This window comes from Trematomus bernacchii, unplaced genomic scaffold (genome assembly GCF_902827165.1).
Source record: "Trematomus bernacchii unplaced genomic scaffold, fTreBer1.1, whole genome shotgun sequence".
Classification (NCBI taxonomy): Eukaryota; Metazoa; Chordata; class Actinopteri; order Perciformes; family Nototheniidae; genus Trematomus; species Trematomus bernacchii.
This window is the reverse complement of record NW_022987598.1, coordinates 409775-436269: the sequence shown is the minus strand read 5'-3', so window position 1 is coordinate 436269 and position 26495 is coordinate 409775. Positions and strand designations below refer to the sequence as shown.

The following is a 26495-nucleotide window of genomic DNA, read 5'->3' as shown; positions in this document are numbered from 1 at the left end:
GTGGAGAAGAGGAAGGAGGTTGTTTTATAAGTAGAGGCACGATATTCATTGTATTTACTTTCCTTTAAAACTTAGTTAAGGAATCACAGAACACAGTGTAGGTCTAAGATAAACATTTATTTATTTGCACATATACACTATAGTAATTAGGACTCAATTAATGCTGAAAACTCATATGTTATGTTAACAGCAACGCTAAATGAAAGTGGACTAAAATAAGTTATTCTGCACACAGATATATTAAACTGAGCTAAATCTGCAGTAGCTTCAACAACAAGCAATACATCTTAAAATCAGCTCTGAAACCTTCAGCTGGAAGACAATATGAGAAAGTAAACAAGCGTTAAACAATCATTCCTGTTAAACTGAGTCAAAATCCAGCTGTGTAATGTCATAAATTATACAATAGATAACTGAAAATGATTATATAATCTTCCACTCCTGATGTGAAACATGATGATAGATGTAGACGTTGTTGATCAGTGGAGTCTGATGGAGGCAGAAGTGTTGCTCAAACTCCATCAGGAGGTCTGATGTTGTCATAGTTCACTGTACCATCATCTACATCATAACGCACCTGAGGAAAAACAACAACCACTCTGACTTGGTTTAAGCACGTAAAATGATTTAAAAGTAACACAGTTCACAGTTTAGTCAGCAGACCCTGAACGTACCATCAGTGCATCCCTTCCTTCCTCCAAAAACCCTTGCACGCTCATCCTTCATTGCACACTTCCCTTCTTCCATTCATCCGTCTATCACTACATCCCTCCTTCCTGACATCCCTTTAAAAATGCTCTTAGATTCTTCATCCCTCCTCTCTCTAGATCCATCCATTCTCTCTGTAATCCATTGATCCCTTGCAACCCTTCCTCCCTACATACCTTCGACCCTTCATCCCTCCTCCTTCCCTATATCCATCTTTCCCTAAATCCTCTTCATCCCTTTCATCCCACCCCTCATCCCTTTAAACCTTTCATCCCTAATTCCCTTTGTCCCTTCATCCTTTTATCCCTCACTATACCTACATCCCTTCAACCACCCCTCAATTCTTTGAAAACTTCTCCCTACTGTTGAGATCTCCATATTAGGTTGAATAATTAAAATGAAAGTTAATTATAATCAAATATAATCAATTATATTCTTGGATAACCCACAATGAAAATGCTTCATATTTTATGATTTTCTATATTTACAGTATAAACAAAACACAAGTGGTTTGTTAAATTGAGTGTGTAAGGCCTATTATGGTTTATGGGTGTCACTGATAAGAGAGGAGAGACAGTTTCTTCCCTCTTCCCTCACAGCAGTACACAGGGAGGGGGGCTCCTGACTTAAGGAGAAATAGACTGAGGCCCCAAAAAGGTGTTTGTGTCATAGCCGAGAATAATATTTTGCAAGTCCTGCAGAGTAGGGGTCATGACCTTTTTACACAAACATGGGAAGGTGTGTCTTATGCCATAGCCATAGACTATGTCCGGTGATGTCCAGTCCTGTACATCAGAGGCCATGCCCAGTTTCCACAAATATGGGTATGGAGGAGGTGTCTTTAGGTTTTTCTATCCTGTTTTTGAGCATAAAGACACTGGCGGAGAGGGAGCAAACGAGAGAGAGAGAGAGAGAGAGAGAGAGAGAGAGAGAGAGAGGGGGGGGGGGGGGGGTTCCCTGGTATACCCTCTCCCGGTAAGCTCTCTCCCTGGAGAGCTGGGTTTTCGCCTCGGTAAGGTTCTCTCAAACTTGGTAACTATTGCTTAAATCTCTGTGTATTGAATGCTGAGTGAATGGTTGGATGAACGTTTAAAAAACTAGAAATCGAACTGATCATTCTGAGGAGCTGCCTCTTAATGTGTCAGGCTATAGGCTGTGGATGTTAGCACCTTCGATCCGTGAGGAGATTCCTTTGGATTCTGTCGGAATTCAAACTGATCATTTTGAGGGGAATTCTAAACTGATTATTCTGAGGAGCTGCCTCTGAATGTGTCAGGCTATAGGGTGTGGATGTTACCCCGGCGATCTGTGAGGAAATTCCTTTGGATTATGTCGGAAGACCTTTAATGTCTAAACTATGAATTAAGGTTTTAGATTAGAAAATGACCCCAGCATGATATGTTTAGAATGATATAATGTTGTAACGAGAAGAAGGTAAAAAACCCTGTATAAGTTTGGACCATTTTTCTTCAAATAAACTGATCCCACCTTTTGGACTGGGACAACTTAAAAGACATCTGCGCTCTCCTCTCCTGCTTGAAAGGTAAGATTGCACCACTGCCACACTCACAATTAGGTAGGGCCACACCTCATTTTAACTGATATCAAAATCCTTCGGGATCGCTTAAACAGATTTTAGCGGGTCGTCTGAATTGAAATAGCAGTTAATTGAACCTGGTTCTTCAGGGAGTTAATAGAGGTGAGATCTTGCTGACGTTGGTGGATCTGAGCCAAGCAAGCAAACTTACATAGAATCAATGACTTCTGTTAGGTCAATTAGTAGGTCTGAGTAATTGCCAGAATAAATTATCAGCCCTCCCGACTCCTACACTACATCCCTTCATCCCTTAATCCCTCTCTCTGAACATCCCTTCATCCTCTCTCCCAGTCTCCCCTCATCTCTTTCTATTTAAGTTTGATCTGATTCAACTGTTTACTGTCAAAACGTTTGTCTTCTTATCCATAAAACTTACAATGTTTTCATCCGTCTGAGGTCTCTGTCCTGCAGAGGCAAAAGAGCATCAATGTAATCTTCCATAGTTAAAATCCAAGTTCATCAAAAGCTTCTTGTTTGTAAAGTATAATGTGTGAATGTCCTCACATTGAGTCCTCTTCCGTCTGATGACAGCCACAGTGATTATTGTGAGTGCTGCAACCCCCACGATCACAACGATGATCCACCACCACCAACCTGGACAAGGAATTCAAATCATAACATTTAGAATTAATAAAAAAGTACTTTTTGTTGATGATTCAGTTTTTTCAGGTGTTTGTGTAACGGATTAACAAAACTCAACAAATCTTTAGTAGCTAAACATGTTCTCACCTGAGGACTGAAGGCTGAACGTTATCTAAATGTAATCACGTTGAACGCAAATCAGTTCAAAGATGTGATGTTATTTCTCGTGAAAATGTATTTCCTCATTTTAAAAAAGCAGCTTAAGACAAACCAATTAAAAGTCTTTGATTTAAGAGAAAGATTTTTAATCAATCAATATTCATATATAAATCAATACATCAAATGCATTTACTTTAATTTAAGACTAGTGTCGTTATAAAAGTGAGTTAATTAAACTAATTTCCATTAAGAAAACAAAGAATAACCTTTTGCATCTTCAGTGATCACAGAAGCTGTCTTAGTGAAACCTGATCTGGTGTCGCTCTCTGTTGCTGCTGTGTCCTCACCTGAACAGATGAACAAAGATCACAAATAATTCACTTGCAAACTGTTTCATGGGTAATTTATATTGTGATGTAATAATAAAACTTCAAATCATTAAATAAGTAAAAATATATGAGTTAATTAAGTCACTTTGAATGGATCAACATGTTTCTCACCTGAGGACTGAAAGCTGATACGTTATCTACATTAATCACGTTGAACGCAAATCAGTGCAAAGATGTGATGTTATTTCTCGTGAAAACGTATTTCCTCATTTTTAAAAGGCAGCTTAAGACAAACAAATTAAAAGTATTTGATTTAAAGGTGGGGTAGGTAAGTTTGAGAAACCGGCTTGAGATACACTTTTCGTTATATTCCATGGAATGCTCTTAACATCCCGATAGCAATGAATATCTTAAGTGCTTTGACAAAAAATCCATTAAAAAATGTCATCTGTGGAAGCTGTAGTACTGTAAAAAGTACGACCAATCATCTGAGCCGGCCCGGCTAAAATAACTGGATGGCCTACCTGCCTGTCAGCCTTCCATCTGTGCACAAACTTATCTTGTGCCCTCATTGGTCATGTGCGCGTTCGTGTGTGTTGGAGGAGGGGCTCTGTAAGGAAGTGGCAGATTTTCTCCGGCTATGTATTTTCTAATTCTAGCGATCTCGAGCCGGTTTCTCCAAAATTACCTACCCAACCTTTAAGAGAAAGATTTTTAATCAATCAATATTCATATATAAATATACAAATCAATAATCATTTACTTCAATTTCAGACTAGTGTTGTTATAAAAGTGAGTTAATTAAACTCATTTCCATTAAGAAAACAAAGAATAACCTGTTGCATCTTCAGTGATCACAGAAGCTGTCGTAGTGAAACCTGATCTGGTGTCGCTCTCTGTTGTTGCTGCTGCTGTGTCCTCACCTGAATAGATCAACAAAGATCAACACATTTTTTACTTGCAAACTGTCTTATGGGTAATTTATATTGTGATGTAATAATAAAACTTCAAATCATTAAATAAGTAAAAATATATGAGTTAATTAAGTCACTTTGAATGGATCAACATGTTCTCACCTGAGGACTGAAGGCTGAAGGGAAACACCTGCACTTCTCCTGTTTTGGATTCAGTTACTTCGCAAGTGAAAAACTTGAACCTTGTTGTGTAACTAAAGAGAGAACTCCGATATGTCACAGAGGCAGAGCAGGAAGTCTGTGATGTCTTTAAATATCTGTTCTCTTTATCCACATCTTGACCCTGATGCCACTTCACTTTGAGTATACACGGTCCATATATCGCCAGAGAGCAGCGTAACGTCACCTCATCATCGTCCTGATGTTCAGTCACTGAAGATGGAGATATTGTAAGAGAAAGACAACAATAGTACAAAAAACGTCATCACTGTAATCATAATTATTGTAATGTTTCAGTGTAATCAGTGTATACGTCTAACCATAGAGTTTGGATTTGGAAACATTATGATTTGAATACTCACTGGTAACAACAGGCAGAAGAACCAGAGAGTTTGGAACATCAATCTCTGGTCTGATCTGTCTGCAGGTGTAAGTACCAGCATCCTCATCTGTGACCTTCTTTACAACCAGAGAACAATTCCCTGAGACAATCAATCTGTCTGATTTAGCATTTTTACCAATCTGCCCACCTTTAACCAGCTCTACAGTGCTTGCTGAATCAGCAAAGGTCCAAGTAGTATCGTAACATTGGAGTTTTAAAGGTTTCACATCGTTACAAGGCAAAATGGCTTCATCACCAACTCTGACAGAGAGGGAGAGGAAACGCTGTCTGGTTGCAGCGCCTGAATAAACGAGAGAGACATGCAAAGTGTGAAGATCATTAAAGATGTAACAAAAGTTTTCATATGTGTAAAGTCGCCTTCCCCTCGTTAGAAGACAAACAGACTACTAGTCTGTCTGTTGAGGGTTAGTTATAAATAAAGTGATGGTAATGATAATAGAACACTCGTTTTTTTAAATGTTTTTGTTAGTCATACACACATGTTGGAAATCTTAATAGGAATCCTTACCTGTAAACTGAAGCAGCAGAATGAGAAATACAGACATTTTAATCTGTTTGAACTCATCCATCGTGATTCTCCGTCTCTCTGCTTCCTCTATCTCTTGTTCTGATGAAATGTTGATGAAATGTTCCTGAAACAATGCTTTAGCTGAGAGATGCTGCAACTCCTTCCTGTGCTAAGTATGATGCCTCCTCCTCAAAGTGAATTTATGTAACCGGTGTCGATTAGCGGTGTCTGCGTTGTGTTGATGTTGTAGATGGATGAGACCCGAGCCAGCATACAGTCGAGGCGATCTCTGTTTAGTCACTGACAATATACTGTCAGTGTTAAATTAGTTATCCCTCACAATGACTGCTCTCACGCAGAACATTCACAAAAAGGGAAGAGGAAACGTAGAACGTACCTGACAATATACAACAAATTAGTGTTCAATTAGTCATCCCTCACAATGACTGCTCTCACGTGAAACACATTCACAAAAAGGGAAGAGGAAACGTAGAACGTACCTGACAATATACAACAAATTAGTGTTCAATTAGTTATCCCTCACACTGACTGCTCTCACGTGAAACACATTCACAAAAAGGGAAGAGGAAACGTAGAACGTACCTGACAATATACAACAAATTAGTGTTCAATTAGTTATCCCTCACAATGACTGCTCTCACGTGAAACACATTCACAAAAAGGGAAGAGGAAACTTAGAATGTACCTGACAATATAAAACAAAATCAGTCGTTATTAAAAAAAAAAATGTCCCTCTCACCAACTCTTCTCATGTGGAACATTCACAAAAAGGGAAGAAGAGAACGTGAGGGACACGCTATGAAGGGGGGGAAGTCCCCACAAACATAATCTTCTGTGTACAGTGACTGAATTTTGGAGGTTCAGCCCACTGATTCTAGACCAGTCAGGTATTGAACGTTTAATAAATGAATAACACAGAATTATTAAATACAAAACACAGAATTTGTGTGATTATACTAAATGATTTATAAAGAAATATTTAACACTAAATACCACTGCATATTTACAACTGTTACATTTAGACTATTTGGGATGTTTGTCTTCATTTCTTGTCGATCTCCAAACAGCCTAACACCTTTTAAAGCGTTTTTTCTATAATTCAAATGTTTCCCAACGTCTAGATTCAATATAATCCCAAAACAATCAAATTATTTTAAGGCTCAATTTGAGTCTTAAGTTTACACTGTTTCCAGTCCCACAATGCACTGCAGGTCAAACCAACGAAAAAATAACTAATGGACTGAGGAAGGTGCAGGTGTGAAGATTGTTAGTAGCAACTTGATTTACAATTTAGAGGTGATTCATGGGGGTGTTTTACAGCACACATGAACAGACAGGAGAAGAGATAAAGTAACCTGAGTAATGTTTCTGTGCTTTCTCGGGTCACTTTTGGTGCACTTCTGTCTGTATTCGTACACATTTGAGTGCTTGGTGACAACAGAGCTTTTATACCCAACAGAGGGAAGGCTCACTACTAGAAGTGGAGAAGAGGAAGGAGGTTGTTTTATAAGTAGAGGCATGATATTCATAGTATTTACTTTCCTTTAAAACTTAGTTAAGGAATCACAGAACACAGTGTAGGTCTAAGAAAAATATTTATTTATTTGCACATTTACAGTATAGTAATTAGGACTCAATTCATGCTGAAAACTCATATGTTATGTTAACAGCAACGCTAAATGAAAGTGGATTAAAATAAGTTATTCTGCACACAAAGATATTAAACTGAGCTAAATCTGCAGTAGCTTCAACAACAAGCAATACATCTTAAAATCAGCTCTGACATTTTCAGCTGGAAGACAATATAAGAAAGTAAACAAGCGTTAAAAACTCATTCCTGTTAAACTGAGTTAAAATCCAGCTGCGTAATGTCATAATTTGTACAATAGATAACTGAAAATGATTGTATAATCTTCCACTCCTGATGTGAAACACGATGATAAGATGTAGACGTTGTTGATCAGTGGAGTCTGATGGAGGCAGAAGTGTTGCTCAAACTCCATCAGGAGGTCTGATGTTGTCATACTTCACTGTACCATCATCTACATCATAACGCACCTGAGGAAAACAACAACAACTCTGACTTGGTTTAAGCACGTAAAATGATTTAAAAGTAAACACAGTTCACAGTTTAGTCAGCAGACCCTGAACGCACCATCAGTTCATCCCTTCCTCCCAAAAACCCTTGCACGCTTCATCCTTCATTGCCCACTTCCCTTCTTCCATTCATCCGTCTATCACTACATCACTCCTTCCTGACATCCCTTTAAACATCCCTTCAATCCAGTGGCGAGCCGTGAGCTTTATACCTAGGCCCTCTGACCCCCACCCCTTCCCTCGAAAAAAAGAAAAAAAAAGAGTTATTACGTCACAGCGTATACTTCAGCGGAATATCAAAACAACGGCCCAGGGTGCAAAACGCATCAATGACAGCGACCCTCTACCACACAAAACAACACTTGTGAACCCAATTTGTGTTCTTTGACATTGAAAATGATATTGCATTGTGTTTGTTACTTTCGTTGCAGTTGTATGTCTTAAGTGTAATTTGGCATGCTTTTATTTTGAAGGCAAGTTCACGCTGTTGACAGGAAGTTGTTGTTGCTATGGAAACAAGAAAAGTTTCACAGCGGGCGGAACTCGTCATAAAGTCCGCGATAATAAAACCCACCCATTTAGAGGGAAGATATGATTGGTCAATTGTACTGTCATTTGACATTACTCTCGTTCAGTTACTATAGCGGGCCCTCTGTGAATCGCAGAGAGGCCCGCTATAGTAACCCACATTCAAACAGAGACTGAACAGGCAGATTCGAAGGATTTATTTCTTTGGAAATGTTATTTTATTAAATCAAGTTTTTTTTCGGTAAAACTAATGAAAAATATAACAAAAATAATATTAAAAAAATATATATTTAAAAAAAATATATATTTTTTTAATGTTTTTAAATATTATTTTTGGAATATCTTAGGCCCTCACAGAGGGCCTAGAGGGCCCTGACGGCTCGCCACTGCTTCAATCTTTCATCCCTTTAAACATCTCTTAGATTCTTAATCCCTCCTCTCTCTACATCTCTTCATACATTCATCCCTTCTCTCTGTAATCCATTGATCCCTTCTCTCTGTAATCCATTGATCCCTTCAACCCTTCCTCCCTACATACCTTCGACTCTTCATCCCTCCCTCCTTCCCTATATCTATCTTTCCCTAAATCCCTTCATCCCACCCCCTCATCCCTTTAAACCTTTCATCCCTAATTCCCTTTGTCCCTTCATCCTTTTAAACCTCACTATACCTACATCCCTTCAACCACCCCTCAATTCTTTGGAAACTTCTCCCTACTGTTGAGATCTCCATATTAGGTTGAATAATTAAAATGAAAGTTAATTATAATCAAATATAATCAATTATATTCTTGGATAACCCAACAATGAAAATGCTTCATATTTTTATGATTTTCTATATGTACAGTTATAAACAAAACACAAGTGGTTTGTTAAATTGAGTGTGTAAGGCCTATTATGGTTTATGGAGTCACTGATAAGAGAGGAGAGACAGTTTCTTCCCTCTTCCCTCACAGCAGTACACAGGGAGGGGGGCTCCTGACTTAAGGAGAACTAGGACTGAGGCCCCAAAAGGTGTTTGTGTCATAGCCGAGAATATATTTTGCAAGTCCTGCAGAGTAGGGCTCATGACCTTCTACACAAACAGGGAAGGTGTGTCTTATGCAATAGCCATAGACCTATGTCCGGTCATGTCCAGTCCTGTAACATCAGAGGCCATGCCCAGTTTCCACAAATATGGGTATGGAGGAGGTGTCTTTAGGTTTTTCTATCCTGTTTTTGAGCAATAAAGACACTGGCGGAGATGGGAGGCAAATGAGAGAGAAGAGAGAGAGGAGAGACGAGAGAGAGAGGAGAGAGGGGGGGGGGGGGGGGGGTTCCCCTGGTATACTCTCTCCCGGTAAAGCTCTCTCCCTGGAGAGCGGGTTTTTCGCCTCGGTAAGGTTCTCTCAAAACTTGGTAACTATTGCTTAAATCGTCTGTGTATTGAATGCTGAGTGAATGGTTGGATGAAAGTTTAAAAACTAGAACTTCTAACTGATCATTCTGAGGAGCTGCTCTTAATGTGTCAGGCTATAGGTGTGGATGTTAGCACCTTCGATCCGTGAGGAGATTCCTTTGGGATTATGTCGGAATTCTAACTGATTATTCTGAGGAGCTGCCTCTTAAATGTGTCAGGCTATAGGTTGTGGATGTTAGAACCTTCGATCCGTGAGGAGATTCCTTTGGATTCTGTCGGAATTCAATCTGATCATTTTGAGGAACTGCTTCTGAATGTGTCAGGCCATAGGGTGTGGATGTTACCCTGGCGATCTGTGAGGAAATTCCTTTGGATTATGTCGGAAGACTTTAATGTCTAAACTATGAATTAAGGTTTTAGATTAGAAAATGACCCCAGCATGATATGTTTATAATGATTATAATGTTGTAACGAGAGAAGGTAAAAACCCTATATAAGTTTGGACCATTTTTCTTCAAATAAACTGATCCCAACCTTTTGGACTGGGACAACTTCAAAAGACATCTGCGCGCTCCTCCTCTCCTGCTTGAAAGGTAAGATTGCACACTGCCCCACTCACAATTAGGTAGGGCCACACCTCATTTACGATATCAAAATCCTTCGGGATCGCTTAAAACAGATTTAGCGGGTCGTCTGAATTGAAATAGCAGTTAATTGAACCTGGTTCTTCAGGGAGTTAATAGAGGTGAGATCTTGCTGACGTTGGTGGATCTGAGCCAAGCAGCAAACTTACATGAATCAATGACTTCTGTTAGGTCAATTAGTAGGTCTGAGTAATTTGCCAGAATAAATGATCAGCCCTCCCGACTCTACAACTACATCCCTTCATCCCTTAATCCCTCTCTCTGAACATCCCTTCATCCCTCCTCCCAGTCTCCCCTCATCTCTTTCTATTTAAGTTGATCTGATTCAACTGTTTACTGTCAAAACGTTTGTCTTCTTATCCATAAAACTTACAATGTTTTCATCCGTCTGAGGTCTCTGTCCTGCAGAGGCAAAAGAGCATCAATGTAATCTTCCATAGTTAAAATCCAAGTTCATCAAAAGCTTCTTGTTTGTAAATTATAATGTGTGAATGTCCTCAACCTTGAGTCCTCTTCCATCTGATGACCGCCACAGTGATTATTGTGAGTGCTGCAACACCCCCACGATCACAACGATGATCCACCACCACCACCTGGACAAGGAATTAAAATCATAACATTTAGAATTGAATAAAAAAGTACTTTTTGTTGATGATACAGTTTTCAGGTGTTTGTGTAACGGATTAACAAAACTCACAAATCTTTAGTAGCTAAACATGTTCTCCACCTGAGGACTGAAGGCTGAACGTATCTAATGTAATCACGTTGAACGCAAATCAGTTCAAAGATGTGATGTTATTTCTCGTGAAAATGTATTTCCTCATTTTAAAAAAGCAGCTTAAGACAAACCAATTAAAAGTCTTTGATTTAAGAGAAAGATTTTTAATCAATCAATATTCATATATAAATCAATACATCAATATGCATTTACTTTAATTTAAGACTAGTGTCGTTAGTAAAAGTGAGTTAATTAAACTAATTTCCATTAAGAAAACCAAAGAATAACCTTTTTGCATCTTCAGTGATCACAGAAGCTGTCTTAGTGAAACCTGATCTGGTGTCGCTCTCTGTTGCTGCTGTGTCCTCACCTGAACAGATCAACAAAGATCAACAAATATTTCACTTGCAAACTGTTTCATGGGTAATTTATATTGTGATGTAATAATAAAACTTCAAATAATTAAATAAGTAAAAATATATGAGTTAATTAAGTCACTTTGAATGGCTCAACATGTTCTCACCTGAGGACTGAAGGCCTGAACGTTATCTTCATTTAAATCACGTTGAACGCAAATCAGTGCAAAGATGTGATGTTATTTCTCGTGAAATGTATTTCTCATTTTTAAAAGGCAGCTTAAGACAAACAAATTAAAAGTATTTGATTCAAAAGGTGGGGTAGGTAAGTTTGAGAAACCGGGCTCGAGATACACTTTTTGTTATATTCCAATGGAATGCTCTTAACATCCCGATAGCAATGAATATCTTAAGTGCTTTGACAAAAAATCCATTAAAAATATCATCTGTGGAAGCCGTAGTACTGTAAAAAGCACGACCAATCCATCTGAGCCGGCCCGGCTAAAATGACTGGATGGCCTACCTGCCTGTTCAGCCTTCCATCTGTGCACAAACTTATCTTGTGCCCTCATTGGTCATGGGTGCGTTCGTGTGTGTTGGAGGAGGGGCTCTGTAAGGAAGTGGCAGATTTTTTTCCGGCTGTGTATTTTCAAATTCTAGCGATCTTCGAGCCGGTTTCTCCAAAAATTACCTACCCCCACCTTTAAGAGAAAGATTTTGAATCAATCAATATTCATATATAAATATACAAATCAATAATCATTTACTTTAATTTCAGACTAGTGTTGTTATAAAAGTGAGTTAATTAAACTAATTTCCATTAAGAAAACAAAGAATACCTGTTGCAATCTTCAGTGATCACAGAAGCTGTCGTAGTGAAACCTGACGTGGTGTCGCTCTCTGTTGTTGCTGCTGTTGTGTCCTCACCTGAACAGATCAACAAAGATCAACACATTTTTTACTTGCAAACTGTCTTATGGGTAATTTATATTGTGATGTAATAATAAAACTTCAAATCATTAAATAAGTAAAAATATATGAGTTAATTAAGTCACTTTGAATGGATCAACATGTTCTCACCTGAGGACTGAGGCCTGAAGGGAAACACCTGCACTTCTCCTGTTTTGGATTCAGTTACTTCGCAAGTGAAAAACTTGAGCCTTGTTGTGTAACTAAAGACAGAACTCAGAAATGTCACAGAGGCAGAGCAGGAAGACTGTGATGTCTTTAAATATTTGTTTTCTTTATACACATCTTGAACCGGAAGCAGCCACTTCACTGTGTGTTTCCACCATCTACATGGCACCACAGAGCAGTTTAACGTCACCTCATCATTGTCCTGATGTTCAGTCACTGAAGATGGAGATATTGTGAGAGAAAGACAACAATAGTCCAAAAAACATCATCACTGTAATCATAATTATTGTAATGTTTCAGTGTAATCAGTGTATACGTCTAACCATAGAGTTTGGAAACGTTATGATTTGAATACTCACTGGTAACAACAGACAGATAAACCTGACAGTTTGGACCATCTTTTTCTGATCTGATCTGTCTGCAGGTGTAATAACCAGCATCCTCCTCTGTGACCTTCTTTATAACCAGAGAACAATTCTCTGTAACTCTCAGTCTGTCTGATTTAGCATTTTTACAAATCTGCCCACCTTTAACCAGCTCTACAGTGCTTGCTGAATCAGCAAAGGTCCAAGTAGTACCGTAACATTGGAGCTTAAAAGGTTTCACATAGTTACACGACAAAATGGCTTCATCACCAAATCTGACCGAGCGGGAGAGTAAAAACTGTCCGGTTGCAGCGCCTGAATAAACGAGAGAGACATGCAAAGTGTGAAGATCATTAAAGATACAACAAAAGTGTTCATATGTGTAAAGTCGCCTTCCCCTCGTTAGAAGACAAACAGACTACTAGTCTGTCTGCTGAGGGTTAGTTTATAAATAAAGTGATGTAATGATAATAGAACCTCGTTTTTTAAAATGTTTTGTTAGTCATACACACATGTTGGAAATCTTAATAGAATCCTTACCAGTAAACTGAAGCAGCAGAATGAGAAATACAGAATTTAATCTGTTGGAACTCATCCATCGTGATTCTCCGTCTCTCTGCTTCCTCTATCTCTTGTTCTGATGAAATGTTGATGAAATGTTCCTGAAACAATGCTTTAGCTGAGAGATGCTGCAACTCCTTCCTGTGTTAAGTATGATGCCTCCTCCTCAAAGTGAATTTATGGAACCGGTGTCGATTAGCGGTGTCTGCGTTGTGTTGATGTTGTTGAAGGATGAGACCCGAGCCAGCATACAGTCGAGGCGATCTCCGTTTAGTCACTGACAATATACTGTCAGTGTTAAATTAGTTATCCCTCACAATGACTGCTCTCACGCAGAACATTCACAAAAAGGGAAGAGGAAATGTAGAACGTACCTGACAATATACAACAAATTAGTGTTCAATTAGTCATCCCTCACAATGACTGCTCTCACGTGAAACACATTCACAAAAAGGGAAGAGGAAACGTAGAACGTACCTGACAATATAAAACAAAATCAGTCGTATTAAATTGTTTTTTTTCCTCTCACCAACTCTTCTCATGTGGAACATTCACAAAAAAGGGAAGAGGAGAACGTGAGGGACACGATATGAAAAATAATCTTCTGTGTACAGTGACTGCATTTTGGATGTCCCGCCCACCAACGTTTAATAAATAAAGAACACAGAATTATTAAATACAAAACAGAGAATTTGTGTGATTATACTAAATGATTTATAAATAAATATTTAACACAAACACCACTGCATATTTACAACTGTTACATTTAGACTATTTGGGATGTTTGTTTGTCTTCATTTCTTGTTGATCTCCAAACAGCCTAACATATTTTTAAAGCTTTTTTTTCTATAATTCTCAACGTCTAGATTCAATAACAATCAAAGTATTTTAAGGCTCAATTTGAGTCTTAAATGTTTCCAGTCCCACAATGCACTGCTGGTCAAACCAACAAAAAAAGAACTAAAGGACTGAGGAAGGTGCAGGTGTGAAGATTTTTAGCTAAGATTACCGTTTGCGGTAACGCAACTTGATTTACAATTTAGACGTGATTCATGTGGGTGTTTTACAGCACACATGAACAGACAGGAGAAGAGATAACCCTTAGATGCATAAGTGTGTCTTTTTTGACCCGGTGAGGTGGTTTTCTTAGAGTATCTTTGTAATTACATTTTTTTATCATTTCATATTCCAGCTATTCCTCAAAAAACATGTTTTGGATATCACGCCGTTAGAATTTTAAATGTACACTTTAAGAAATTGTAGTTTTTGTATTACTACCCCAAGCTTCCACAAGTGGGTCAAAAATGACCCGCATGCATTTTCTATGGAATTTCGTTTTTTTTTCAAAATGTAAAGAAAATGTCTAAAATTATAAATAGTGAAAAATTAAATATAGAATATTTCTAGTGTGAACCAAAATATAATACTAAATATTATACAAGTGATTTTTCTTAACCAAAATGACAAAAGTGGCATAAAAACACATATTATTCTAATACGGTTCCTTTTTGACCCACTTATGGAAGAGTGTAGGGTCCAGTCACTCGGGCATCTAAGGGTTACCTGAGTTATGTTTCTGTGCATTCTCGTGTCACTTTTGGTGCATTTCTTTGCTTGGCTTTTATACCCAACAGAGGGAAGGCTCACTACTAGAAGAGGAGGGAGGTTGTTTTATAAGTAAAAGCATGATATTCATAGTAATAATATAGTTTTAAAACTTAGTTAGTACATGAAGGAATCACAGAACACAGTGTAGGTCTAAGATAAACATGTCTTTATTGGCACATATACAGTATAGAAAACAGGACTCAATTAGATTAGACTCAATTAATGCTGAAAACTAATATGTTATGTTAACAGCAACGCTAAATGAAAGTGGACTAAAATAAGTTATTCTGCACACAGAAATATTAAACTGAGCTAAATCTGCTGTAGCTTCAACAACAAGCAATACATCTTAAAATCAGCTCTGAAACATAAGAAAGTAAACAAGCGTTAAAAACTCATTCCTGTTAAACTGAGTTAAAATCCAGCTGCGTAATGTCATAATTTATACAATAGATAACTGAAAATGATTGTATAATCTTCCACTCCTGATGTGAAACACGATGATAGATGTAGACGTTGTTGATCAGTGGAGTCTGATGGAGGCAGAAGTGTTGCTCAAACTCCATCAGGAGGTCTGATGTTGTCATAGTTCACTGTACCACCATCTACATCATAACGCACCTGAGGAAAACAACAACAACTCTGACTTGGTTTAAGCACGTAAAATGATTTTAAAGTAAACACAGTTTACAGTTTAGTCAGCAGACCCTGAACGCACCATCAGTTCATCCCTTCCTCCCAAAAACCCTTGAACGCTTCATCCTTCATTGCCCACTTCCCTTCTTCCATTCATCCGTCTATCACTACATCCCTCCTTCCTGACATCCCTTTAAACATCCCTTCAATCTTTCATCCCTTTATACATCGCTTAGATTCTTCATCCTTCCTTCTCTAAATCCCTTAATACATTCATCCCTTCTCTCTGTAATCCATTGATGCCTTCAACTCTTCATCCCTCTCTCCTTCCCTATATCCATCTTTCCTTAAATCCCTTCATCCCACCCCCTCATCCCTTCAAACCTTTCATCCCTAATTCCCTTTGTCCCTTCATCATTTTATCCCTCACTATACCTTCATCCCTTCAACCACCCCTCAATTATTTGAAAACTCCTCCCTTCATCCCTTAGTCCCTCTCTCTGAACATCCATCCCTCCCTACATCCCTTCATCCCTTCACCCCTTCATCCCTACATCCCTTAGTCCCTCTCTCTGAACATCCCTTCATCCTCTCTCCCAGTCTCCCCTCATCTCTTTCTATTTAAGTTTGATCTGATTCAACTGTTTACTGTCAAAACGTTTGTGTTCTTATCCATAAAACTTACAATGTTTTCATTCGTCTGAGGTCTCTGTACTGAAGAGGCAAGAGAATAAATCTTGAAGGAATGAGGGTGAAACTTTGAAACGATGGGATGTGTATAATGTGATGATGATTATGAGTGCTGCAACCCCCACGATCCCAACGATGATCCACCACCACCAACCTGGAAGAGGAATTCAAATCATAACATTTAGATTTGAATAAAAGAGTACTTTTTGTTGATGATACAGTTTTTCAGGTGTTTGTGTAACGGATTAACAAAACTCAACAAATCTTTAGTAGCTCAACATGTTCTCACCTGAGGACTGAAGGCTGAACGTTATCTAAATGTAATCACGTTGAACGCAAATCAGTGCAAAGATGTGATGTTATTTCTCGTGAAAATGTATTTCCTCATTTAAAAAAAGCAGCTTAAGACAAACCAATTTAAAGTATTTGATTTAAGAGAAATATTTGTAATCAATCAATATTCATATATAAATCAATACATCAATATGCATTTACTTTAATTTAAGACTAGTGTCGTTATAAAAGTGAGTTAATTAAACTAATTTCCATTAAGAAAACAAAGAATAACCTTTTGCATCTTCAGTGATCACAGAAGCTGTCTTAGTGAAACCTGATCTGGTGTCCCTCACTGCTGCTGCTGCTGCTGTGTCCTCACCTGAACAGATGAACAAAGATCAACAAATGTTTCACTTGCAAACTGTCTTATGGGCAATTTATATTGTGATATTAAAACTTCAAATAATTAAATAAGTACAAATAAATGAGTTAATTAAGTCACTTTGATTGGCTCAACATGTTCTCACCTGCGGACTGAAGACTGAAGGTCTGCACGTTGCCACCAGCTGTTACTTCACAAGAATATAACTCAGACCATGATGTGTTACTAAAATGAGAACTCGGAAATGTCACAGACTGTGATGTCTTTATATCTCTCTGATCTTTATCCACATCTCGACCCTGAAGCAGCCACTTCACTGAGTGTTCACACCGTCTATGTGTCGTCACAGAGCAGTTTAATGTCACCTCATCATTGTCCTGATCTTCAGTCACTGAAGATGGAGATATTGTGAGAGAAAGACAACAAGAGTACAAAAAACATCATCACTGTAATCATAATTATTGTAATGTTTCAGTGTAATCAGTGTATACGTCTAACCATAGAGTTTGGAAACATTATGATTGGAATACTCACTGGTAACAACAGACAGAACAACCACAGACACTGAATCTTGTTGTTCTGGTCCTGGTCTGATCTGTCTGCCGGTGTAATCTCCAGCATCCTCCTCTGTGACCTTCTTTATAACCAGAGAACAATTCTCTGTAACTCTCAGTCTGTCTGATTTAGCATTTTTACCAATCTGCCCACCTTTAACCAGCTCTACAGTGCTTGCTGAATCAGTAAAGTTCCAAGTAGTATCGTAACATTGGCGCTTAAAATGTTTCACATCGTTACAAGGCAAAGTGGCTTCATCACCAACTCTGACGGAGAGGGAGAGGAAACGCTGTCCGGTTGCAGCGCCTGAATAAACGAGAGAGACATGCAAAGTGTGAAGATCATTAAAGGCACAACAAAAGTTTTCGTAGGTGTAAAGTCGCCTTCCCCTCGTTAGAAGACAAACAGACTACTAGTCTGTCTGCTGAGGGTTAGTTATAAATAAAGTGATGGTAATGATAATAGAACACTCGTTTTTTTAAATGTTTTTGTTAGTCATACACACATGTTGGAAATCTTAATAGGAATCCTTACCTGTAAACTGAAGCAGCAGAATGAGAATACAAGACATTTTAATCTGTTTGAACTCATCCATCGTGATTCTCCGTCTCTTTGCTTCCTCTATCTCTTGTTCTGATGAAATGTTGATGAAATGTTCCTGAAACAATGCTTTAGCTGAGAGATGCTGCAACTCCTTCCTGTGCTAAGTATGATGCCTCCTCCTCAAAGTGAATTTATGTAACCGGTGTCGATTAGCGGTGTCTGCGTTGTGTTGATGTTGTAGATGGATGAGACCCGAGCCAGCATACAGTCGAGGCGATCTCCGTTTAGTCACTGACAATATACTGTCAGTGTTAAATTAGTTATCCCTCACAATGACTGCTCTCACGCAGAACATTCACAAAAAGGGAAGAGGAAACGTAGAACGTACCTGACAATATACAACAAATTAGTGTTCAATTAGTTATCCCTCACACTGACTGCTCTCACGTGAAACACATTCACAAAAGGGAAGAGAAACTTAGAACGTACCTGACAATATAAAACAAAATCAGTCGTTATTAAAAAAAAAAATGTTCATCACCAACTCTTCTCATGTGGAACATTCACAAAAAGGGAAGAGGAGAACGTGAGGGACACGCTATGAAGGGGGGGAAGTCCCCACAAACATAATCTTCTGTGTACAGTGACTGAATTTTGGAGGTTCAGCCCACTGATTCTAGACCAGTCAGGTATTGAACGTTTAATAAATGAATAACACAGAATTATTAAATACAAAACACAGAATTTGTGTGATTATACTAAATGATTTATAAAGAAATATTTAACACTAAATACCACTGCATATTTACAACTGTTACATTTAGACTATTTGGGGATGTTTGTCTTCATTTCTTGTCGATCTCCAAACAGCCTAACACCTTTTAAAGCGTTTTTTCTATAATTCAAATGTTTCTCAACGTCTAGATTCAATATAATCCCAAAACAATCAAATTATTTTAAGGCTCAATTTGAGTCTTAAGTTTACACTGTTTCCAGTCCCACAATGCACTGCAGGTCAAACAACGAAAAAATAACTAAAGGACTGAGGAAGGTGCAGGTGTGAAGATTGTTAGTAGCAACTTGATTTACAATTTAGAGGTGATTCATGGGGGTGTTTTACAGCACACATGAACAGACAGGAGAAGAGATAAAGTAACCTGAGTAATGTTTCTGTGCTTTCTCGGGTCACTTCTGGTGCACTTCTGTCTGTATTCGTACACATTTGAGTGCTTGGTGACAACAGAGCTTTTATACCCAACAGAGGGAAGGCTCACTACTAGAAGTGGAGAAGAGGAAGGAGGTTGTTTTATAAGTAGAGGCATGATATTCATAGTATTTACTTTCCTTTAAAACTTAGTTAAGGAATCACAGAACACAGTGTAGGTCTAAGAAAAATATTTATTTATTTGCACATTTACAGTATAGTAATTAGGACTCAATTCATGCTGAAAACTCATATGTTATGTTAACAGCAACGCTAAATGAAAGTGGATTAAAGTAAGTTACTCTGCACACAGAAATATTAAACTGAGCTAAATCTGCAGTAGCTTCAACAACAAGCAATACATCTTAAAATCAGCTCTGACATTTTCAGCTGGAAGACAATATAAGAAAGTAAACAAGCGTTAAAAACTCATTCCTGTTAAACTGAGATAAAATCCAGCTGCGTAATGTCATAAATTATACAATAGATAACTGAAAATGATTGTATAATCTTCCACTCCTGATGTGAAACACGATGATAGATGTAGACGTTGTTGATCAGTGGAGTCTGATGGAGGCAGAAGTGTTGCTCAAACTCCATCAGGAGGTCTGATGTTGTCATAGTTCACTGTACCATCATCTACATCATAACGCACCTGAGGAAAACAACAACAACTCTGACTTGGTTTAAGCACGTAAAATGATTTAAAAGTAAACACAGTTTACAGTTTAGTCAGCAGACCCTGAATGCACCATCAGTTCATCCCTTCCTCCCAAAAACCCTTGCACGCTTCATCCTTCATTGCCCACTTCCCTTCTTCCATTCATCCGTCTATCACTACATCCTGCCTTCCTGACATCCCTTTAAACATCCCTTAGATTCAACCTGGTCTCACCAGAATGCGTGACTCCACCACGACTCCTTAACACTGCATTGCGTGGTGGAGTCACGAACTTTGCTACATTTACGTGTCTGCACCACGCAAACAACCCCAATGTAAAGTGAATGAGGTTCCTTTGTCGTGGTGCACACACGCATTTCTACAACGTCCAGCAGTGAGCTTTTATTCTATAAAACGTTTTTAAAATCTACTGTATAGCTTGTAGTAACTCACAGGAGGCTTCTTTTATTTTATTTGTATTCATAATCATTTTTATTTTTCGTCAGAATGTATTATGGTTCATTATTCACCAATGTTTGTTCTCAAAAAAACAATGCATTGTGTGTAATACAACTGTGATTTTTATTAAATTAGTTCGTTTTTAAGGAAGGCCAGAGCTTCAGCTGTGTCAAAGAGATTGTTCCCTTTAGTTAACGTTATTTAAAAGATAATTATATTCCTATTTGATTAAGTCCCCTTTATTGTATTACGGACCCAAAGAGCTGAGCGTCCATTCCATTGGATAACAGAGCATTTACACCCGGAAGTAAGTATTCTCCTTACTGTCCATTGATTTTATTTACAGTGATATCTGCACTACTCATCAACTCAAAACACCAGATTATCCTTGTTAATTACACAACATTGATTGGTTTAAATTGTGTACAATGCTTTTGTATTTTCCCCTTTCGATTCGGAGAAACAAATATTTGTTCGTAGTGTGTGGATGGCAGAAGGCACTACACTACCCAGAATCCTCAGCTATAGGACTACACCATGTGCTTAGAACGTGTCCTACCCCCCCTTAGGTCACAGGCTCCTCAGTGCAACACAATAAAACAGATAGGCTACACAGAACAAATAGTGCAAGTAAATACAAAAAGAAAAATAGTAAAATAGTAAAAAGTGAAATAGTGCAATAAGAGTCTATATACAAGTGATTGGAATATGATATATTAGATAAATAATTTCTAAGTAGCAGCCAGATGAATGTTATGGATGTTGTTTCTAAGTTCAGGTGTTTAATAGTCTTATGGCCTGTGGGATGAAACTGTCCCTGAGTCTGGTGGTTTTAGTCCGGATGCTGCGGTACCCGCCTGCCAGACGGCAGCAGACAGAACAGTTTGTGGGGTGATGGGGGTCTTTTATAATCCTGAGGGGCTTTCTTTAAGGTTAACCTGGTATTTTTACTCCACTACATTTATTTTAGTTACTTTACAGATTTGGATTAATGATGTGAAATATAAACAACCCTTAAATCAGACTTTAGTTACACCGGAGTAAAATTCAGTGAATTCAGCCAACAATCAGGCGAGATATTGGTAGTGGGTGCTTGAGAAGACTAAATATGTATCTGCAGATCCCTAAAGCATATTCATTACTCGTTATTCTCTACTAATAGTTCATTAAAAAACTGTATATAATGGCTATTTGCACATCCCTTTCAAGATTTCAAGATTTTCTAAGGTTTATTGACATATCATATACACAACTACGGTGTAGTTATGCAATGAATGAAACACTGGGTCACAGGTTCATCAACAGTGCATCACAAGACATCTATCGATATCTGTGTACCTCCACCATTAAACATATTCTGCACATTTCTTATACTATCTACATACATCTTATAAGAGTATAATTAATATGTATAATATCAGTTAAAATAAGTGCTTCAACATAGTTAACATTGAAGGAAAGTTGATTGTCAAGTTCCAAAACAAACCATGCAATATATTAAACGTTAAGTACTTTGTCAGGCTTAATATCTGTAGATACCCCCAAAGCTTTTTTCTTATTTAAAAGAAGACCTTAACCTAAAGTATTCTTTAATGTTTAAATAAAGCCTTATAAGTTTGTCTGTGTTGCACATCCTCCTATCAGGCACTAAACTGTTTTATTGTAGAGATCACTTACAGTATCTTCTTGATATTTTCTATTCTATATTATTTATATCATTGACCTTCCACTTTCCACTATATTAAGAGTATGTACTCTTAATATTGAAATGTTTTCATCAAATATAACACATTCAAAAGTGCTTTACAAAAATGAAAGACATTAAGAAAAAAGGCATTTTAAAACAGTCAATAAAAAGCAACCCAATCTACCTGCATTGCATTACTCTAAACGTGTAATAACGTGCTTTAACCAGTAGGAGGTGCGGGTATAAAAAGCTGGTCAAGTTTACAGTGTTAACAAAATAAAATATACTGCTGTTTTCTGGTTTAGTTTACGACGGATATATTCTGTTATTGTTTTGATATTTGTAACACAAAGCGATGTAAAAAACCCACAGCAACACAGAAAAGATGGTCTTAACATGACCCAGCGGTCTAGTAGTTAATAAAAAACAATAATATCAAAACAAATTATTACTACTAACTTTATTGTGAAATTAAAATAGAACGGTAAAAGAATAGTTTCCGGTCCATTCTGAGGCCCGATCTCTGTAGATAAATAAAGAACTACGACAGATGTGTAATGTTTAAATGCAGCCAAACCATTCATTACAATGCATTCATGTGATGACTTTCAAAGAGTAAAGCAAGCACTGCAGAATAAAGTATGATTTGATCTTTGACGAAACGTTTTTTTCATTGGAATGCAGTTGGAGGTCAACCAATCACAGAGCTTGAGGCAAAACGGAACAATAGCTGAGGATTCTGGGTAGTGTAGTGTCTTCTACCATCCACACACTCCGAAAACATATTTGTTTTCTCCGAATCGAAAGGGGAAAATCCAAAAGCATTGTACACAATTTAAACCAATCAATGTTGTGTAATTAACAAGGATAATCTGGTGTTTTTGAGTTGATGAGTAGTGCAGATATCACTGTAAATAAAATCAATGGACAGTAAGGAGAATACTTACTTCCGGGTGTAAAATGCTCTGTTATCCAATGGGAATGGACGCTCAGCTCTTTGGGTCCGTAATACAATAAAGGGTACTTAATCAAATAGGAATATAATTATCTTTTAAATAACGTTAACTAAAGGGAACAATCTCTTTGACACAGCTGAAGCTCTGGCCTTCCTTAAAAACGAACTAATTTAATAAAAATCACAGTTGTATTACTTACAATACATTGTTTTTTGAGAACAAACATTGGTGAATAATGCACCATAATACATTCTGACGAAAAATAAAAATTATTATGAATACAAATAAAATAAAAGAAGCCTCCTGTGAGTTACTACAAGCTATACAGTAGATTTTAAAAACGTATTATAGAATAAAAGCTCACTGCTGGACGTTGTAGAAATGCGTGTGTGCACCACGACAAAGGAGCCTCATTCACTTTACATTGGCGTTGTTTGCGTGGTGCAGACACGTAAATGTAACAAAGTTCGTGACTCCACCACGCAATGCAGTGTTAAGGAGTCGTGGTGGAGTCGCGCATTCTGGTGAGATCAGGTTGCTTAGATTCTTCATCCCTCCCTCTCTCTACATCCCTTCATACGCTCTCCTCTGCTGCTTCAAAGGTAAGATCGCACACTGCCACACTCACAATTAGGTAGGGCCACACCTCATTTACTGATATCAAAATCCTTCGGGATCGCTTAAACAGATTTAGCGGGTCGTCTGAATTGAAACAGCAGTTAATTGAACCTGGTTCTTCAGGGAGTTAATAGAGGTGAGATCTTGCTGACGTTGGTGGATCTGAGACAAGCAGCAAACTTACATAGAATCAATGACTTCTGTTAGGTCAATTAGTAGGTCTGAGTAATTTGCCAGAATAAATGATCAGCCCTCCCGACTCCTACACTACATCCCTTCATCCCTTAATCCCTCTCTCTGAACATCCCTTCATCCTCTCTCCCAGTCTCCCCTCATCTCTTTCTATTTAAGTTTGATCTGATTCAACTGTTTACTGTCAAAACGTTTGTCTTCTTATCCATAAAACTTACAATGTTTTCATCCGTCTGAGGTCTCTGTCCTGAAGAGGCAAAAGAGCATCAATGTAATCTTCCATAGTTAAAATCCAAGTTCATCAAAAGCTTCTTGTTTGTAAAGTATAATGTGTGAATGTCCTCACCTTGAGTCCTCTTCCGTCTGATGACAGCCACAGTGATTATTGTGAGTGCTGCAACACCCACGATCACAACGATGATCCACCACCACCAACCTGGAAGAGGAATTCAAATCATAACATTTAGAATTTAATAAAAAAGTACTTTTTGTTGATGATACAGTTTTTCAGGTGTTTGTGTAACGGATTAACAAAACTCAACAAATCTTTAGTAGCTAAACATGTTCTCACCTGAGGACTGAAGGCTGAACGTTATCTAAATGTAATCACGTTGAACGCAAATTAGTGCAAAGATGTGATGTTATTTCTCGTGAAAATGTATTTCCTCATTTAAAAAAAGCAGCTTAAGACAAACCAATTAAAGTATTTGATTTAAGAGAAAGATTTTTAATCAATCAATATTCATATATAAATATATAAATCAATATTAATTTACTTTAATTTAAGACTAGTGTCGTTATAAAAGTGAGTTAATTAAACTAATTTCCATTAAGAAAACAAAGAATAACCTGTTGCATCTTCAGTGATCACAGAAGCTGTCGTAGTGAAACCTGATCTGGTGTCGCTCTCTGTTGCTGCTGCTGTTGTATCCTCACCTGAACAGATGAAAAAAACTCAACAAATGTTTCACTTGCAATCTGTCTTATTGGTAAAATATATTGTGATATAATAATAAAACTTCAAATGAGAGAAAGACAACAATAGTCCAAAAAACATCATCACTGTAATCATAATTATTGTAATGTTTCAGTGTAATCAGTGTATACGTCTAACCATAGAGTTTGAAAACGTTATGATTTGAATACTCACTGGTAACAACAGACAGATAAACCTGACAGTTTGGACCATCTTTCTCTGATCTAATCTGTCTGCAGGTGTAAGTACCAGCATCCTCCTCTGTGACCTTCTTTATAACCAGAGAACAATTCTCTGTAACTCTCAGTCTGTCTGATCTGATCTGCCCACCTTTAACCAGCTCTACAGTGCTTGCTGAATCAGCAAAGGTCCAAGTAGTACCGTAACATTGGAGCTTAAAAGGTTTCACATAGTTACACGACAAAATGGCTTCATCACCAACTCTGACCGAGCGGGAGAGGAAAAACTGTCCGGTTGCAGCGCCTGAATAAATGAGAGAGACATGCAAAGTGTGAAGATCATTAAAGACACAACAAAAGTTTTCGTAGGTGTAAAGTCGCCTTCCCCTCGTTAGAAGACAAACAGACTACTAGTCTGTCTGCTGAGGGTTAGTTATAAATAAAGTGATGGTAATGATAATAGAACACTCGTTTTTTTTAAATGTTTTTGTTAGTCATACACACATGTTGGAAATCTTAATAGGAATCCTTACCTGTAAACTGAAGCAGCAGAATGAGAAATACAGACATTTTAATCTGTTTGAACTCATCCATCGTGATTCTCCATCTCTCTGCTTCCTCTATCTCTTGTTCTGATGAAATGTTGATGAAATGTTCCTGAAACAATGCTTTAGCTGAGAGATGCTGCAACTCCTTCCTGTGTTAAGTATGATGCCTCCTCCTCAAAGTGAATTCATGTAACCGGTGTTGATTAGCGGTGTCTGCGTTGTGTTGATGTTGTAGATGGATGAGACCCGAGCCAGCATACAGTCGAGGCGATCTCCGTTTAGTCACTGACAATATTCAACACATCAGTGTTCAATTAGTTATCCCTCACAATGACTGCTCTCACGTGAAACACATTCACAAAAAGGGAAGAGGAAACGTAGAACGTACCTGACAATATACAACAAATTAGTGTTCAATTAGTCATCCCTCACAATGACTGCTCTCACGTGAAACACATTCACAAAAAGGGAAGAGGAAACGTAGAACGTACCTGACAATATACAACCAAATCAGTCGTTATTAAATTGTTTTTTTCCCTCTCACCAACTCTTCTCATGTGGAACATTCACAAAAAGGGAAGAGGAGAACGTGAGGGACACGCTATGAAGGGGGGGAAGTCCCCACAAACATAATCTTCTGTGTACAGTGACTGCATTTTGGAGGTTCAGCCCACTGATTCTAGACCAGTCAGGTATTGAACGTTTAATAAATGAATAACACAGAATTATTAAATACAAAACACAGAATTTGTGTGATTATACTAAATAATTTATAAAGAAATATTTAACACTAAATACCACTGCATATTTACAACTGTTACATTTAGACTATTTGGGATGTTTGTCTTCATTTCTTGTCGATCTCCAAACAGCCTAACACCTTTTAAAAGCGTTTTTTCTATAATTCAAATGTTTCCCAACGTCTAGATTCAATATAATCCCAAAACAATCAAATTATTTTAAGGCTCAATTTGAGTCTTAAGTTTACACTGTTTCCAGTCCCACAATGCACTGCAGGTCAAACCAACGAAAAAATAACTAAAGGACTGAGGAAGGTGCAGGTGTGAAGATTGTTAGTAGC

At 37.7% G+C, this 26495-nt stretch overlaps 2 protein-coding genes across 9 annotated transcripts; both read right to left on the bottom strand.

Moving 5' to 3' along the window:
• Positions 1 to 98: 98 nt before the first annotated feature.
• Positions 99 to 5701, bottom strand: LOC117482509. Of its 3 annotated transcripts, XM_034130601.1 has the most exons (8): positions 5420 to 5701; positions 4871 to 5191; positions 4452 to 4721; positions 4212 to 4298; positions 3313 to 3393; positions 2810 to 2899; positions 2682 to 2710; positions 99 to 577 (listed from the first exon to the last, which is right to left on the bottom strand). In XM_034130601.1, coding segments are annotated over exons 1-7 (912 nt in total). In that variant the 5' UTR covers positions 5481 to 5701; the 3' UTR covers positions 99 to 577; positions 2682 to 2708. The 3 variants fall into 3 exon arrangements, with proteins under 3 accessions (XP_033986492.1, XP_033986493.1, XP_033986494.1); XM_034130602.1 differs by lacking the exon at positions 3313 to 3393; XM_034130603.1 differs by lacking the exons at positions 2682 to 2710; positions 2810 to 2899.
• A 1332-nt stretch (positions 5702 to 7033) lies between these two features.
• Positions 7034 to 25708, bottom strand: LOC117482511. 6 transcript variants are annotated; one of them, XM_034130608.1, is made up of 6 exons: positions 25400 to 25703; positions 17371 to 17697; positions 16982 to 17227; positions 16747 to 16833; positions 16174 to 16332; positions 7034 to 7498 (listed from the first exon to the last, which is right to left on the bottom strand). In XM_034130608.1, the coding sequence occupies exons 1-5, from the start codon at positions 25458 to 25460 to the stop codon at positions 16181 to 16183; spliced, it is 873 nt and encodes a 290-aa protein (XP_033986499.1). In that variant the 5' UTR covers positions 25461 to 25703; the 3' UTR covers positions 7034 to 7498; positions 16174 to 16180. The 6 variants fall into 6 exon arrangements, with proteins under 6 accessions (XP_033986499.1, XP_033986501.1, XP_033986500.1 ...); XM_034130610.1 differs by lacking the exons at positions 7034 to 7498; positions 16174 to 16332; positions 16747 to 16833; positions 16982 to 17227; positions 17371 to 17697 and adding exons at positions 11146 to 11195; positions 12021 to 12108; positions 12262 to 12534; positions 12678 to 12845; positions 25018 to 25170 and having other exon boundaries at positions 25400 to 25708; XM_034130607.1 differs by lacking the exon at positions 7034 to 7498 and adding an exon at positions 15002 to 15473.
• Positions 25709 to 26495: the final 787 nt, after the last annotated feature.